Source organism: Emydura macquarii, unplaced genomic scaffold, assembly GCF_026122565.2.
Source record: "Emydura macquarii macquarii isolate MOO-44397 ecotype Brisbane River unplaced genomic scaffold, CSIRO-AGI_Emac_v2 contig_2473, whole genome shotgun sequence".
Taxonomy (NCBI): Eukaryota; Metazoa; Chordata; order Testudines; family Chelidae; genus Emydura; species Emydura macquarii.
In genome coordinates, this window is record NW_027132610.1 from 16,070,984 (window position 1) to 16,088,217 (window position 17,234).

Sequence of the window (17,234 nt, forward strand, 5' to 3'; positions counted from 1 at the left end):
TGAACTGCTGTCAGAGAGGAGGATACTGAAATGATTGTGTGATCCTCAGTGGTGAAACTTTCATGGCTAACAGCTGATAATAATAATAGTTTAGAAATACAAAAAGTATTTGGTTAGAATTCTGGATGCACACCGGAGGACCAATCCTTCAAACCCTTACTGACAGATGTGATGGTGAATCACGTGATTAGTCCTGTTACAGTAATTAAATCCCAGGAAGAGGGACTACTTTTGTGATTAGGAACTACTTCTCATCAATAAGGGCTTGCGGCATAAGGCCTTGGTTCTGGCTTCCTTTTTGGCTGCAAAATGAAATATTAAAACATTTCACTCTACCATTGAGAAATCTGAGTGTTTTGTTACATTGAGGAGTTTTCTGTGTCTGATGGGAAAAAGAATTTCTGGCTATTGCTCGTGTGAGTGTCTGAGTACATAAAGTAACACAAATAAATATGTCTGCTCTCTGCAGAATCAACAGTTTTTATTCCTCAATCCACCTACACAATTGAAGAAGACATTGGTGAGCTGTTCATTCCTGTCAGGAGAAGGGGAGATGTGAGCCAGGAATTGATGGTTATCTGCTATACACAGCAAGGTAACAGGATCTAAGTTCAGTGAAAATAATAACCAAAGCTAAAATAATGATTATGTCTGTCTGCAGAATATACAAATCATTCCCAGCACTCGTAATTACTTTCTGTTTATATACTTTCAGTCTCAGTGGGAAGGGTTATTCCTCTTCACTTTATGCATTAAACTATTGCTGTGTATTGTTAAATAGATGCCATGTTCCATTCTAGAAGTAGTTGCATTTCATTGATCGGTATTCCTTGATTTTTCTCAGGATCTTGTAAACAGTACCTAGTGCCGGGATATAATGTGAATTGTGTTTTTTGAGATCCTCCTGATGAAAGATGCTCTCTATAAGTAGTATGACAGTAGAAATAGTCTTTCCATTTGACTCCATTAAACAATCACAAGCTTTCGAAAAGTGTTGTTTCAGCTGATAGAACATTCAAGATGCAGAGTGCCTTTCAGGACTTAGCTTTTATGACAGAGAGGAATATACTTTGGGGTTTTTATTTTCCTGAGTATTACAAGTTTCCTCCTCTTTTAGTGAGAAAGTCTAGTATTTACATAGATGCCACAGAATGTTCATAAAGTAACAAGAACAACTGCTTCACAGAGGCCTGAGGTCTGGAGAGGCTCCGCTACAAAGCTGAGCGCCAAGAAGGCTTATTTATTGATGTATGTAAAGGAACAATTGGATTGAAAGCTCTAAAGAAGTAAAAATAGTATTAACTGTCATTATTATTATTTCTGCTTGCCACCCCATCTGCTAAGCCTTTTGTGTGCTTATTTTGGCTAGCTGTCTGTTTTTCTCCCCTTCTAAATTAGATTTATAAACAGTAGCCTCCCTTTTGGTGTCTGCAAATTATTTTCAGGGATCATGTGTTCACTTACATACCTAAATAGTATAGTACTTGAAACTCAGGTAAGTAGACAGTCAAATTACCTATATGACAGCAGGAAATCATTGCAGGCCCAGTGTAGAGCCTACAGTTGTTTGCATCTGCAAAACAAAGAACACAGAATAGGATGTGTTATGAGGGACTTTGTATCTAGATGGTTCTCTTTTTTTTTCTTTTTTCCCTGACTACAGCTGGTCTGTGTTTTTCCATCAAAATGGTTTTCAATAGAAAATGTAGTTTCTGCAGTGAAATTTTTCAGTTTTCTGTTGGGAAAATTGAAATGAAGTATTTCGTTTTGGATCAGGTTGTCCTGAATCGAAATGCATGGGTTAGTGGAACTGAATCTAAATGTTTCATTGTAAGTCAATTTGAACAGCTGAGCTGCTGCAGTGCCTTGTGGTATTTGTAGTTTCGGTGCCCCATGCATCTGTTCTACTCTCTGGGCTCAGCTCGGCTCCTTAGCTAGGCAACATTTCCCCTCTGTGGTGTGCCATGATCTCTCGTCTAGCTGAACCACCATTTGAGAGATTTAGTTCAACCAGGGAGCTCATCCCATAGGGAAGAACAGTGGCATGAGACACCATGACAGCTTATCTGCATACAAGTCAATGCTGAACTGAGCTGTAATGAGACATTTGGGTTGAGGAATGTTGAAATGTTTTGTTTTGTTCAAAATTGTCAAAACAAAATGTTCCAACATTTCTGAATCCCTTTTTTTAAACTTTTAGTTTTATGAAAACTTTCAATATTTCAACATTTTGTCCTGAATTGGAATGAAAACAAACGTTGGAAGCATTTCCCAAGGGACCGAAATTCCAGCTTTCAATCAGATCTAATTCTGAAATGGGTGAGATATTTGATGAAAGCTACATGGTTAGTTTTTTGCTTGTAAAACCTGATGTGTTTAGTTTTTTGGCCACATTTTTCACTTGACAACGTGGGATTTTTTATACCATGTTGAGGTGTTTGATGTTAAAGCCGGTAGCTGAGCACATTATAAAATTCTGTTTCAGTACAACTACAGGGCATAAGCTTAAAACTCTTCTCGCCCACTCAACTGCCTTGTTCCTTCCCAAGTATAATTACATATGACTCTGCATAGCTGAAAGGTTGGAGATCACCAAGCTAAAGGCACAGAAATGGAGTAGTGCTTTGAGATATTCACTTACCAAAAGTAAAACTTCACACGGAAATCTGGGTCGTAGGAAAGATTAATGCTTTTCATAAATCAGCTTGTCTGCATACTTGTCAAGCTGGAGAATTAAAGTAGGTGTATCTGCAGCTCATAATGAAATCCTGAAACCAGAACACACACTGTAAAAGTTCCCATTATCTATGTATGCCTTTTCTTAACGTTCAGATCTTTAGAGTACAATAAAATCTGCTGACTTTGAATGTAGAGTATTTATGAAAAGACATAACACTTTGAAAATCGTTTTCTTCTTAATCAAATGTTTCTTGGCCTTGCCATGCTCTTGAACTGTGCACAACTCCTAGTGATTGACACGTTAAAGTTCCCTGTGTTTTTTTCATCTGAATTGCATTGATTAAAAATTCTCTTGTGTGTAATGCCTTATTTATTGGCAGAAGTATGTAATATTTTGTAAATACATTTGTGGAATAATTTCTCAGCAGTTGTATTCATTATTTCTTGCATGGTTAGTTAGCCAAATGTTGAGTTGAATTATCTCTTTTTCACAGCATTGGCATGTAGATATTACAGAGGTTTCCTATCTGGAAATTCCAAAGAGACATAGTTAGTGCACACTCGTTTGGGAGTGAAAACAAAGAGCCAGAATTTGTCTCTAAAAAGTATAGCTGGAGAGGATTAATGCAGTGGTATTTCAGCAGTGACTTTGTAACATTTTTCAGATGAGAGAAATGATTTGTTTTAATGAGTATAATGAACAATAGTTTTCATTTCTGTTTTTTTCTGTTTGCTGTGAAGACTCCAAAACTGGTAAAATATAACAGAGGTACCAGTAGGGCAGTTTTAAGACCATCTTCTCACAAAGAACTTAGTCCAGTTCCAAAAAGCCTCATTTGAGGTAGGAGCTCATTGATTTGTCATTAGTCAACTTGTTTTGCTGTTATGAATGGTTTTATTTTGTACATCATAATAATACCAATGTAGCATTATAGTAAATACTGAAAAACAAACAAGTTCTGGAAAAGATAGCAAACTTCATATTTCAAGGCTTCAGCCAGCCTTTGACTATTGGGAGGGTTTGATGGGAACTTTCCCTGGGAAAGGTGATCTCCTAACTGCCTATTTCAACGTTTCTTATACCTTTCTTGGACTCAGCTGATCATGGTATCTGTTGGAGAAGGAATACTAGACTAGATAGACCACTGGCCGATCCAGTATGCCTGGAAACTCCTATGTTTCTTTGTACATGCATTTAAATACTCTACAATGGATGCATCGTATCAGTCCTAAACAGCAGTAGGAGTAAAAAAGGAGAGCTAAAGAGAATAAAATTCAGCCTTAGTAAGGGATTCTTAAAAAATATTACAGATGCTTATTTACTTCTGTCTCACAGGAACAGCAACTGGCACTGTCCCAACGTCTGTGCTGTCCTACTCGGACTACATATCCAGGCCCGAGGACCATAACAGTATTCTCCGCTTTGACAAAGATGAACAAGAGAAAATGTGCCGTATTGTCATCATAGATGATTCGCTGTATGAAGAAGCTGAGACATTTGATGTTCTACTGAGCATGCCTATGGGTGGAAGAATTGGTTCAGAATTCCCAGGCACTCGGGTTACTATTGTGCCTGACAAAGACGATGGTAAGACATAATTTATCAAGATGGTATTACCAGAGTAGGACAAGAATGACATATAATATGGCCCTACGGCCACGATGTGAGAGTCAGGTTTATTGGACTTCCTTTCTCCCCCACTTGATACAAGTGCCTGATCATGGCCTTCAGAAGTTTTGAAAGCACAATTAGTGGGATGGTGATTTTTTTAAATGGTCATTATTGCTATTTTACACTTCAGGAACATGGGGTCATTGTAAAATTAGCTGGGTGATGGGAATTCACCTTTCCACTCTCACAGATTTCAAGGTTTCTGGAGGGTGTGATCTGGGATGTCACACTGAAGGGAAATCAATGATGTTTGGTATCACTTTTTCTTACTTTTTCTAGTTAACTAAAGGCTGCTGCCACCTGATATTCCAAAAGAGTCTAGTTTTGTTCTAGTTACAAAATATGAATATAATCCACTGACAAATCTGATGTCAGGTATAAAGATATAAAGTATAATAAATATACTTTATATCAGGAGACTAACAAAATGATGTGCTTTGTTTGAGGCTAGAGTGACCCATGGCTCTGATGTATTGCTTTGAAAGGAGCAGAACCTTGCTGATGGGCTGGAGATCTGGGATGGGAAAGGAGTAGGGCTGTTGGGGGGGGAATATACCTTGTCATCAACTCTCATGGAAAATGCACATGAAAGTTAATACAGCCTGAGGTGGTCCTGAGGGAGGATTGTCATATCGGAAATTCTGTGAAAGGAATCTAAACTCCTGTAGAAGAACGCTTCACCCTGTGAGGCAGTGATCTGGCCTGCAGTTAGATCATGGTGTCTCATAGAGACCAATACGGGAAAATGTATCCTTACCATACAGTATTGTGCATGCTCTGTGTAAGGATCTGATCTCAGGATAGCTCATTATTATGGGTTCAGTAGTTTCTCAGTAGTTAAGGATATAACTATTTACCTGTTAAAAAGCTAAAAATTGGCATACCTCCTAATTGCATCAAGTACCCAGTCTTCCTGGGATTTCTAAGGTGTGATCCTGTGACAGAGGTGATGATGTTTTCTGTGTGGAAAGTTTGAGGTAATCAGATGCAACGTTCATGAGCTATGGCAGTTTGAAACATCCAGGAATTGCGCTTCTTCTGAAGCTTCCCAGAGTTTATTAGTCATGTCAGATTTCAAACACAGGCTGACATAGAATGTTCATGATTAGCGTACTTTGCTGCCCTCGGCCAACACTGGTGTCTTTGAGCATTTTTGTAAATTCAATTAATTAATTTTCGAGATATTTGATGTTTTGAGAGGAATTTTACTCAGTTCATAAACTTCACAGCCATTATCTGACAGAACGTAAAATGCTGGGAGCTGTAGTTTGCACATAGACCAGCCGGGAACGTGGGCTGTGAGATGTGCAGATTTCTTTAAAATTGGAAAAGAAAGCCATAGGCATCCACTACAGGAGGTTATAAAAAATGCAGGGACTTCTGTGGAGGGTCTAAGCACTGACTTCAGCGAGATCTCCACCAGTGCTTTTGGGGACTGTGTTTAGCATTTATTCCACTGAGTGAAAATGTTTAGAATAATATACAGTCACTCAAGTTGTTAGGCACAGTAGCAGCTTATGCACACACTAGAACACACTACCTGTATGGTATCTGTTATTACCTTCAGGATGACTTTGTAGGTAGCTAAGGAGGTTATTAATAAACAGTAACATAGCATGGAAAAACTAAGAACAAGTTATTTTACATAATGGCCATGCACTGAAGGTGGAATTAAAAACAAAAATCTTTATGCTAACATCAGTTGTAGAAAACATTACAACAAAAGCAGTTTGCTTTGTATACACAATCTCAGTTTTAACTGGAGTGTTAACTGCATTCATGAGCACTGTTACCCTAATCTTGCCAACACTTACACACAGGAGTAATTTTACCCATGAGTAGTCTCATTGAGTTCAGTAGGACTACTCACCTGCAAAAGTGTTGAAAGGATGGAGGCGTTATGTTTCTACTGTAAATAACTGAACATTCGACATTGGCTGGCAAAAGAAAAGCAGTTGCTGTTTTGGCTTTTAAAAGGTAAAACATCCTTTCTAGGTACAAGTATTCTTATACACATCCTGATGTATCTGTCACAGCCTAATATGTTGCATCTGGTATATCTGAAATATCTTGAAGGCCATCCCATACAGAGGTAGTTGTGCAGTGCTTTCTGTGTCAGTGAAACTTTTACCACAAGAAATACCAATGTGTTTAAAAAGCTGTTGACAATTCCTTTAACATGTCACTTTTCTGTTTAGAGCTTGAAAAAATATGAATGCACTGTAAAGAAAGGAGTATAATGCTTTTTGGTTTTGCCTGACTTGATAGTGTCCTGTACTTTAATATTTTGTAGTTCACGTGAGAAGTCAACATTTTGGAAAGTGGCATAAAATGAACAGTAGAATTTAAGAAACATTAATTATTATTGTCTCTGATGCACAAAACTCCTGCTAAATGTGTTCAGTCTTTTGATTTGTTAAAAAAATGCCACATGAAATAAATAGCACTTTCATTGGCCTTGTAATGTTATAAAGGTAATTGAATGTAAAATGTCTCAGATGGAAAATGCAGATAAGGTTTTGAAGCATTTATAGTAACCTATCCAATGCAGAAACATTATCATACTAAATCCTGTAGTCAGCCTGAGTCCCATTACTGCTCATCTGCAGGAGATCTGGAACAATATTATCCTGATTGTTTGTTTGTTAAAGGGATTTACACTTATATAACAAAGTTTCTTTGGCCAAGTGTGACAGCCTGTCATTTTGTGCTCATCTCCCCAAACACTGTGACTGGATTAACATCATGCATCAATGTCTTTAGGTCATAAAACACAAACAGGAAAGGTCAAAGTTTAATAATACTACATCAGGTCTTTCCTAAAGAAGTCAAGTCAGCACTAGAAGCTTTTGGCTTATATCCACTGGTATTCACTGCAAGTTAATTAGGAAAGATTCACCTTCAAAACCTTTAATTAGTTTCTTTTCTTTTCTTTCTGGTATAAGGTCATGGGATTTAAACTAAAATAGTTGAGTTCATATATAATAATGACAATTGATAAATCAAGAATAAGTGAAAAGAGATACATCAAACTTTATGGTAAACCCAAGAAACCATAAGTGTAATAAAACCCCCAGGGAACAGATTATTTTCATATGGCTTATGCAGTTGTGGTCAGAACAAAAATTTGTAAAGATGTCATTCTAAATGAGACAAGTACTGGTTGGTATATTACAGGCTGAGGAAACATGGTTTTAAAATCTACAGTGCTGTGGGGATATTTTAATTTTGAAACTGAGTTTTCGTCAGACAACACAAACTTGAGGACAGAAAGGGGCAAAATATCACCCAAAGGAACACCAGACCAGGTCCTCATCCTGGTGCAAATAGCATGTAGAATTGTTTGTTTCAATGTTACGTATGCAGCCACAACAGAAATGTTAAATAATAATAACATGGATCCATTTGAGTCAGAGATTAAGGCTACAAACCATAAAATGCTGAAGGAAGTACAGTAGGTGAAGAAATCTACAGAAAGAGCATTTACATATGGTCATTTCAACTTAAAATTCCAAAGTCATAAATACTTGATTGTGTGAAACTGCTGGGAGTAAAGAGAACAAGCCTTTCTGCCTTTGGCAGAACCACTTTTTCCCCTCCCTACCACTATAAACTACAGAGTAAATTTCAGTGAAATTATATATACATTAATATATACACACGCATACACACACATTCCATGGTCATAGTTCTGAAATTGTAAACTTTGAACTATATATATATATATGAAAGAAGTTTCTTTAATACAGAAATAGATAGCTGGTAATCAGCTGCAGAAAGAAAACATTTTATTATTTATGACCCTGTAGGGGACTTACCACAAGGCTTAAGGTATTTAAAGTCTGAAAGAATTAAAAGAGCTGTCTAAAGTTTCAGGATGTTCTGAGTTCTGAGTGGAAAAATCATGTCCTTGGGCTGCATTTATGCAGTTGCAGTGTTTTTAATAGCCAGTCTGTTTAAAGGGTCCTAAGATCTAACTCTGAATGCAACAAAGCAACAAAGGTGGCAGTGATATAAAAACAATAAATTAATTCACATTTTAGAATGTCTGCAAGGTTTAGAACAGTGAGATAGAATTTACGTGCAATTTAAGCATTGCCTGTTTAGTGCTTGTAAGGGGGAGCAAAAATACCATGCATATGGGCAGCTCTCTGCAGCATTCGGGATGGACTGGGGAGACTTTTGCTAGTACTGTGATTGGTAAACTGAGAATAATCTTGTCAGCATCTGGTGCTGAGTAGGGGATTTTCCCTTAACTTAAATTCTCTTGTTTCTGACAGGGATTGATTGCATAAGGGAAAGTGCATAAGGGAACATTCTCACCTCCTACTCAATGACTGTCATTAGACCTCAAGTTCCCAGCTTTCATCCACCTCCCCCATTGTTCTCTATGCACTTGTATATGTATATGATGATCCTATGTTTCTCATTTCTACCTCTGCATCTGACAAAGTGAGCTGAACCTCACAAAAGCTTATGCCTGCTAAAATTAAATTTATTAGTCTTTAAAGTGCCACAGAACTCTCGTTGTTTTTGCTGTATACAGACTAAGACGGCTACCCCTCTGGAACTGAGCTACAAAGAGCTCTTCTTCAGGTCTGGGTAAGGTAGTCTGTGTGTCCCAACTAATTACAAGGTGGAAAGGGTTGTTTAGCATAAGTAGTTAATGAATATTCTAAGAGACTATTCAAGGTGAAATGGCCTGTTAACGTCTCTTCAGTCACAGGACAAAAAGTGGGGCTTACTGGGTTACAGTTTGTTACAATAAGCCGTGTAACCAGTGGGGCCACTGGACGATCAAGATGCTAAAGGAGCACTCAAGGAATATAAGGCAATTGTGGAGAAATTAAATGAATTCTTTGCATCCGTCTTCATAGCTGAGGATGTGAGGGAGATGCCCAACCTTGAGTCATTCTTTTTACGTGACAAATCTGAGGAACTGTCCCTGATTGAGGTGTCATTAGAGGAGATAAATAAATCAGTAATAAGTCACCAGACCAAGTGGTATCCACCTAATAGTTTTGGAGGAACTCAAATGTGAAATTGCAGAACTACTAACTGTGGTATGTAACCAATCATTTAAATCAGCTTCTGTACCCGATGACTGGAGGATAGCTTTTGTTATGCTGATATTTTAACAAAAGCTTCAGAGGTGATCCCAGCAATTACAGGCTGGTAAGCCTAACTTCAGTACCAGGCAAATTGGTTGAAACTGTAGTAAAGAACAGAATTATCAGACACATAGATGAATATGATTTGTTGGGGAAGAATCAACATGTTTTTTGTAAAGGAAAATCATGCCTCATCAATCTACTAGAGTTCTTTGTGGGGGTCGACAATCATGTGGGCAAGGGTGATCCAGTGGACATAATGTACTTAGATTTTCAGAACGCCTTTGACAAGGTCCATCCCCAAAGGCTCTTAAACAAAGTAAGTGGTCATGGGATAAGAGGGAAGGTCCTCTCCTGGATCAATAACTGGATAAAAGATAGGAAAAAAGGGTAGAAATAAATGGTCAGTTTTCAGAATGGAGAGAGGTAAATAGTGGTGTCCACCATGGGTCTGTACTGGGACCAGTACTGTTCAACATATTCATAAAAGATCTGGGAAAAGGGATAAACAGTGAGGTGGCAAAATTTGCAGATGATAAAAAACTACTCAAGTTAGTAAAGTCCAAAGCAGACTGCGAAGAGTTACAAAGGGATCTCACAAAATTGGGTGACTCGACAACAAAATGGCAGATGAAATTCAATGTTGATAAATGCGAAGTAATGCACATTGGAAAACATAATCTAAACTATACATATAAATTGATGGGATCTAACTTAGCTGTTACCACTCAAGAAAGAGATCTTGGAGGCATTGTGGATAGTTCTCTGAAAACATCCACTCAATGTGCAGTAGCAGTCAGAAAAAGCTAACAGAATGTTAGGAATCATTACAAAGGAGATAGATGATAAAACAGAAAATATCATATTGTCTCTTTATAAATCCATGGTACGCCCACATCTTGAATACTGCATGAAGATCTGGTCGCCCCATCTCAAAAAAGATGTTTTAAAATTGGAAAAGGTACAGAAAAGGGCAACTAAGATGATTAGGAGTACGGAAAAGCTTCCATATGAGTAGAGGTTAATAAGATTGGGACTTTTCATCTTGGAAAAGAGATGACTAAGGGGGGCTATGACAGACATCTATAAAATCATGACTGGTGTGGAGAAAGTAAATTTACTCCTTCTCATAACACAAAAACTAGGGGTCCCCAAATGAAATTAATAGGCAGCAGGTTTAAAACAAACAAAAGGAAGTATTTCTTCACACAACGCACAGTCAACCTGTGGAACTCCTTGCCAGAAGATGTTGTGAAGGCCAAGACTATAACGGGGTTCAAAAAAGAACTAGGTAAGATCATGGAGGATAGCTCCATCAATGGCTATTAGCCAAAATAGGCAGGGGTTGTTGTTTGCCAGAGGCAGGGAATGGTTGACAGGATGGATCACTTGATGATTACCTCTTCTATTCAATCCCTCCGAAGCACCTGGTATTGGGCATTGTTGGAAGACAGGATACTGGGCTAGATGGATGATTGTCTGACCCAGTATGGCCGTTCTTATGTTCTTATAAATCCAGTGTCTTTAAGACCATGATATTTAGTGTCTAGCAAAATTATGAATTTAAGCTCTCAGATTCATATTTTGAAAATGTAGTGCAAGTTTCCTTTGAGGATGAGGACTGAGAGGTCAGATATGAAGTGATCATTCTGTGAAAAGTGTACACCCACAGGTGATACGGTGCCCTACACCAGGGGTTCTACACATGCCTATCACAACATCTGGTTTACCTCATCCAGTGCACTAAATGTTCTGAATTATTTAACAGACCCCTAAACAAACAAAAACTGTATTCATCATTGCTTAACAGTAAATATTTTGTTTAACAAGAGCTTGCATTTAATACATTCACTCAGCCAACTCAATAATCATGCTTAGCAATATTCTTTAGACACAGAATTTGTGCTTTTATGAAATATTTAGTCATCTAGTAAACAAACTGATCCAACATTACTCTGAATAAAAAAAGTAAGGGGCCATTAAAAAATCCAAACAGATTCTGCATTAAATACAGCAGATGTTAAATCTTCCCTATAAAATAACCAGATTGGAACAATTTGCATTGAATAATCTATAATATAGTGATATGTAAGTTTATTGTCTTAGCCATCTACCCAGTTGCTTTTCATCTGCGTATAAGCAAATAAATCAGTGAGGTAACTAGAACAGCATACAGAAATTGTACCAGAATTTACAGTACAGTACTGCTGGTAATGAATAGCGTATAATCTTGCTCCCAAACGCCCTGTATTAAAAACCACAGGCCAGATTCCACCCTCATTCACTCTCATGCAATACACTGCATGAGGATCCAAGGGTATAATTTAGCTTCACTTTTTAATAAACCACTTTACAGTCACATATGATTTTTACCCTGGGTAAATTCTTCCCTAAGAAACACAAACGCATCTGCCATTGAAGTCAGTGAAAGCTGTGTATGCTCATGTAAGGGCAGGATTTGTCTCAGTGTTTAAGAGAATGGTAGTTCACGATAGAAGATAGCGTATTTTGGACTGTATTGCTGTCCTTTTCAAATAGATTCTTATTTATGTTTGCTTATGTTCAGAGCACTGTGAGAGTGCACAGCTCATGTACACTTAAAGATAAGCTCAGCCCCAAATTGTGTTGTCACACCTCTGCACCCAGCTGAACACCTCAGCTTGCTCAAGTGAAAGTGAGAGCAGAATTTGGTCCAAGGTCTTTGCCTCAGTGAACTTTAAGTCTAAGTTTGACAAATATGACATAGAGGAGCAATTCCCACACAAACAGGTATGGAGACATTGTCTGCGAGGAGATCAGGGAAGAAAGGTCATACATAAAGACTGGGTTCAGAGGCACACTACTGATCACTTAATGCAGTGATCGGATTGTAGTATAGTTCTCTCTGGATGCCAATCCACTCAGTTTAAAATGAAACAGTTGCAGCACCTGGGGATTGAAGTAAAATATGTCGTTGTGTTGTTGTAAAAATGGATTTTGTGCCAATTTCAAACTCTTGGGTCATCGTCGTGCTTAGAATCTGGACGTGAACAGCATTGATGAATGCAGTGGAGGGCACAGCAAAAAAGAGAATGTCTGTGAGGGGCTTTCTTTGGTTTAAGTTTTTGGGAAGATTATTCTTTCCCAAAGTGTTCTTTTTTATTTCCCGAGTATTTAGTGCAGCCAAGAGAGCACACTGCCACTCTGCAAGACATATAAATGCTCTCCTGGCCTTATTGGAGTTGCTGAAAAACCACACTGTTCACAGCAGGAATGCATTCAATAGATTTGTTCCAATTCACTCACATAAAGCTGACAAGCAGCCATTCAGACTCTTCCTGCTGAACACCCTTTTAAACATTTCAGCACCATTACTGGAGAGGCAAAGGCCACAGGCTTATATCACAGCATAGTTTATAGTTTACATAACTTGTCAACAAAAATGGCCATATTAACCCTCACGCCTCCTCTTGTCAGAGAGGGCAGTACTGCCCCCATTTTTACAGATGGGTAAAGTGAGGGACAGAAAGATTCAGTGAGTTGGTCACGGTCACACAGCAAGCCAGTGGCAGAGTTAGGAACAGAAACTGACTTTCCTGAATCTGCTAGTGCTGTGCCTGAACCACTCGCTAGCACTCACTTTGCAAACAGTTAAACTGTAAATATCCCTAGAGGAAGCATACAGTATTCATGACCCACCAACTCTCTGTTTGTCCATCTTTTTCTGAGTATTAAAATAGACAAAGGGATTCTTTAGCTGGCCAGAGCTGTCCTTACCGACATCTTCCATTAGTAACCTGAAATGTTGCAGAAAATCAACAATGCCATGTCTGGCCCCCGAGTACAGACTTTGCATTAAGTATCATGATAGGCATGAAAATCTCTAATATCATAGAACCATAGACAGGTGATTGTCTAACCTGTTCTTAAAATCCTCCCATGACAGGGAGTCCACACCCTCCCTTGGTAACCTCTTCCAGTACTTAACTATACTTATAGTTGGGAAGTTTTTCCTAATATCTCACCTAGACTTCCCTTGCCACAGATTAAGCCCATTACTTTTTGTCCTACGTTGAGCTCCCCTCACTCCGTCTTTTCTCAAGACTAAACATGCCCAGTTTTTTAACCTTTCCTCATAGGTCAGATTTTCTAAACTTTTATCATTTGTGTTGCTGTTTTCTGGACTCTTTCCAGTTTTCCCACATCTTTCTTAAAGTGTGCCACCCAAAACTGTACACAGTACTCCAACTGAGGTCGCACCGGTGCCAAGCAGAACGGGACAGTTATCTCACAGATCCGACATACGACACATCTGCTAACACACCCCAGAATATTAGCTTTTTTTTTTTTTTTTTTTGCAACTGCATCACAGTGCATTTTATGTACCAGGATCAGTCCTATGCCTTGATTGGCTTGGATCATGGTAATCTGTGGTCTCAAGACGCTGCCAGAGCTGCCCCAAGTGCAGCCTTTTCAGTGACTTTTCCCTAAAAAGATAGGAGGGATACTGATTGATAGTTAGCAACATGATCAACATCAACTTATTTTGCTTTGAGTATCGGCCGTTCAGTAGCTTCTTTAAGAATAACTCTCTTCTTGCCCCCATAAAGAAACATTTATCGTCTCTGTGGAGACTAACAATGGAGTAAGTCCCTTACCCACTAGTCTTCACAAGATGGGAAGGACATAGATCCAGCTCACAGGTGGTAGCAAAAGCTGCCACAACACCTCCATAATTTAGTTGAACAATACCGATTAAAACTCAAGCAGAGAAGACACTCTTTGTCCCCTTGAAACACTATTCTTTTTCCATGGCAGTCAGTTTATTCACTGCTGTAAGCCATTTTATTCGCAAAGTAACATGTACATTCTTCACAATGATGAAAAACTTGACTCAGTTACTGAGTGGAAGCAGCTAGGATTCATTAAGCCGTCAGCTCCTAGGAACGGTGTTACTGTGTGAGGCTTTGCAGATGCTATAATGAAGATGAATCTTTTCTTTGCCACCAGCAAAGTAATTCGTAAACTATGGTGACCTGTGATGATAAAGTCAGAGGAGACATTGATGCGGCACCTTGGATCAATAGTGGAGGATAAAAGATTATTATTATCCTATCAAACCATCAGTAAAGAAGTTAGTCAGAAAAACAACCTTATCCCACAAGACTAACTGGAATCTTATTAGTTCCATCAGCTTCTGGGGCAGTCCATCAAAACAGGTCCTTCACCCCATCAGGAGAGGCGTGCCACAACCTCACACTGAATGAAACAGTGATAGGTGCATGAGAGATGAGTAATATTCATCCATCAGACCTCCAAGTGCCAGCCCAAATACTGGGTGCAGCATGCACAACGTTATGATGGAGCCTACAACCACCTGGGAATAGCCTATGAGTACTGCCATCTGTCTGGAGGGAATTAAAGGAACAGACGAGTATGACTTCCTTCCTCTACTACATCTACAATAATTTATATTTCTGTCATTTTTTCTTCTCTACTGGGTCTGCCATTCTGAAGGATTTATGCTTTTTTCTACCTGTTAACCTCTTTTGGACAGATACTGTCCTACATATTTCTTTTGTCCATTTTGTATGCAAAATCTCTACACAGCCTCTACTCTTTCCCCCATCTTTGTCAGATAGCCAAACTGGCAACTTATCAGGGCAAAAAATGGAAGGCTGTTAATTTATCACACATGCCCTATCCAGAGTTCTTCACTAATATTTTTATTATTGGAAGCATTACCCATCTTCACCATGAGTGAAACAGAATAAAAATGCTCAATTTATAATGGAAGAGTTGATAAATTAGCAAGTCACTATTCGCTGTCTCTCACAGCAGTACACTAACATCATATCTCACACTGAGGGGTATCATAGAGTCAACCAAGCCCAGTTGGAATTTGCTTTTATTACAGCACCTGTTACTGTCAATGATTTTATATGTAAATAGATTTATTTTTTGTCTTGTCAATGACTTTATATAGAGAGAGAACTTTTTAAAATCTGTCCCTTCATCAAATGAGATGGTGCTGACCTATACAGATTCAATGCCTCTTACTAAATTGGTCAGAGTTAAAACTGGTGGTGGTTATGTTATGTGATGTTATTTGCGGGGCTGATGGATCACTGTGATATCAAAGAGTTTGCTAGGGGCATGCCCTGCTGAGAATTCTCTTTCTTTAGGTGCAGTCCTAAATATATGGCCGGCCCTGTTGATATTTTCGCTTGTTCCCTTTTGAGGGCGTCTTCAAAATCTCTGGGATCCAGTTAATAAATAGTTCTGTAGGGCATCTGGGTGCCTTCAGTTTTCTCTATAATTCTCCAAATCATCTTGCGTGTCTTGCAACTCCTTATGGTGATATCTGCCATTTTATTGATCATTGGTATCTGAAATGTGGGCTTCAGCTGATTGAATACCATTGTTCTGGACATTTGCTGTCTGTTGCTTGACACAGTATAATTTTGATCATCTTATCATCCAAAGAATCACCAAGTTGTTTCTATGGTTTTGTCCATGGTGATTTTTAAATATTAATGACAGGTCTTCCAGGACAGAAGATCTGAAGCTCCCTGTTTCATCACCAGAGAGCATGTCATTGTATCATGTCTTGTTTTTCCACATATTTTGGTACTTTTTCATATTTTTTTGAGGTTAATCCTTCCAATAACTTGTAGGGATGTTGTGCAAAACAGCATGTGTCTTTTAAAACAAAACTATGTGCAATGGCATGTTTTACTTTATTGGAGCTCTAATAAGACCTAGTCTCTCAGACTGTGTGTAGTTCCTCGAAAGATCTAATTACCATCTCATTATGTGAATTAGGGTAGCTGTTAAGCCACAGCCCATGATGACAGAATGCTTGGAGGGAGCAGTTGCAGGAGTGCTCAAAATGGCCTTAAGTATGTTCCCCATCATGCCAGCTCAGCTGCACTGTGCAGTATAGAAAGGGCAGGGAGGAGGTGAGGTGATTTCCTAAGCAAGTGAAAGCAGCAAGAACTGGAATTGGTGGTTGGCTCCCATGAAGAGGTGCAGGAAATGGAAGATTTCTTGAATACTTTTCTTCTCTTCACTCCCTTCCCTGGGGTGGGCCAGCCATAATCTGATCCCGTCTAAGGGAATCTCTAAAAGATTGTGTCATGCCAGTTAAACAAACATAGTATGCATTTCTTAGCACTATGAACGGAACACTACACAGGCAGAAATTGAAGAGAGGTGTGTGACAACATGCTTGTTGAGGGTCCATCATAGTTTAGTGAAGATGGCTTCAGTATAGAAAAGCGATTGTCTCCATACAGGAAAAAAACCAAACTTAATAACTATTTTAAAGAAAATATTGAACAAAATCATGATTTGGGTTTAAGATATATGACAAAAGCTGTGGCAGGGGTAATGCATTTTACTCAGCTAATGTCACTAGCAAAAGTCATCTGGAAGTCATAATGTTTATATTTCTGCATCGTTATTGACTGTCAACTTCCTTTTCTCTAAGCCATTTATCAAAAAAAAAAAAAAGTTTTCCTCCCTCATGATGTGTTCTTCAAAGAGACTAAGCAGGTTTTACTATTTTTAAGAGAAAATTGTTTATTTTTAGAAGTTAAATGTGAAATAAATAAGGTAACTATAATAAGATTGTACTGATTGGTCCAAGCTAATGTTATTCATGTATAGAGTAGGCTCAGAAAATGAATAATCCTGCTTTAGGTTTTATAGCAGCAAATACTCAATTTGGTGTAGTTACAAATGGCTTTTATTACAAAAAGATCTCTCATACTTTCTACCGATATTTGCTT

General features: G+C 38.4%; 1 protein-coding gene across 1 annotated transcript in view; it reads left to right on the top strand.

Annotated features, from left to right (window-relative positions):
* Nucleotides 1-17,234, top strand: part of FREM2 (FRAS1 related extracellular matrix 2) — a 186,929-nt gene that overhangs the window by 97,438 nt on the left and 72,257 nt on the right. Inside the window, exons 5-6 of the mRNA XM_067563038.1 lie at nt 470-595; nt 4,016-4,267. Coding sequence (XP_067419139.1) covers nt 470-595; nt 4,016-4,267 — 378 coding nt within the window. The remainder of the gene's footprint in view (nt 1-469; nt 596-4,015; nt 4,268-17,234) is intronic.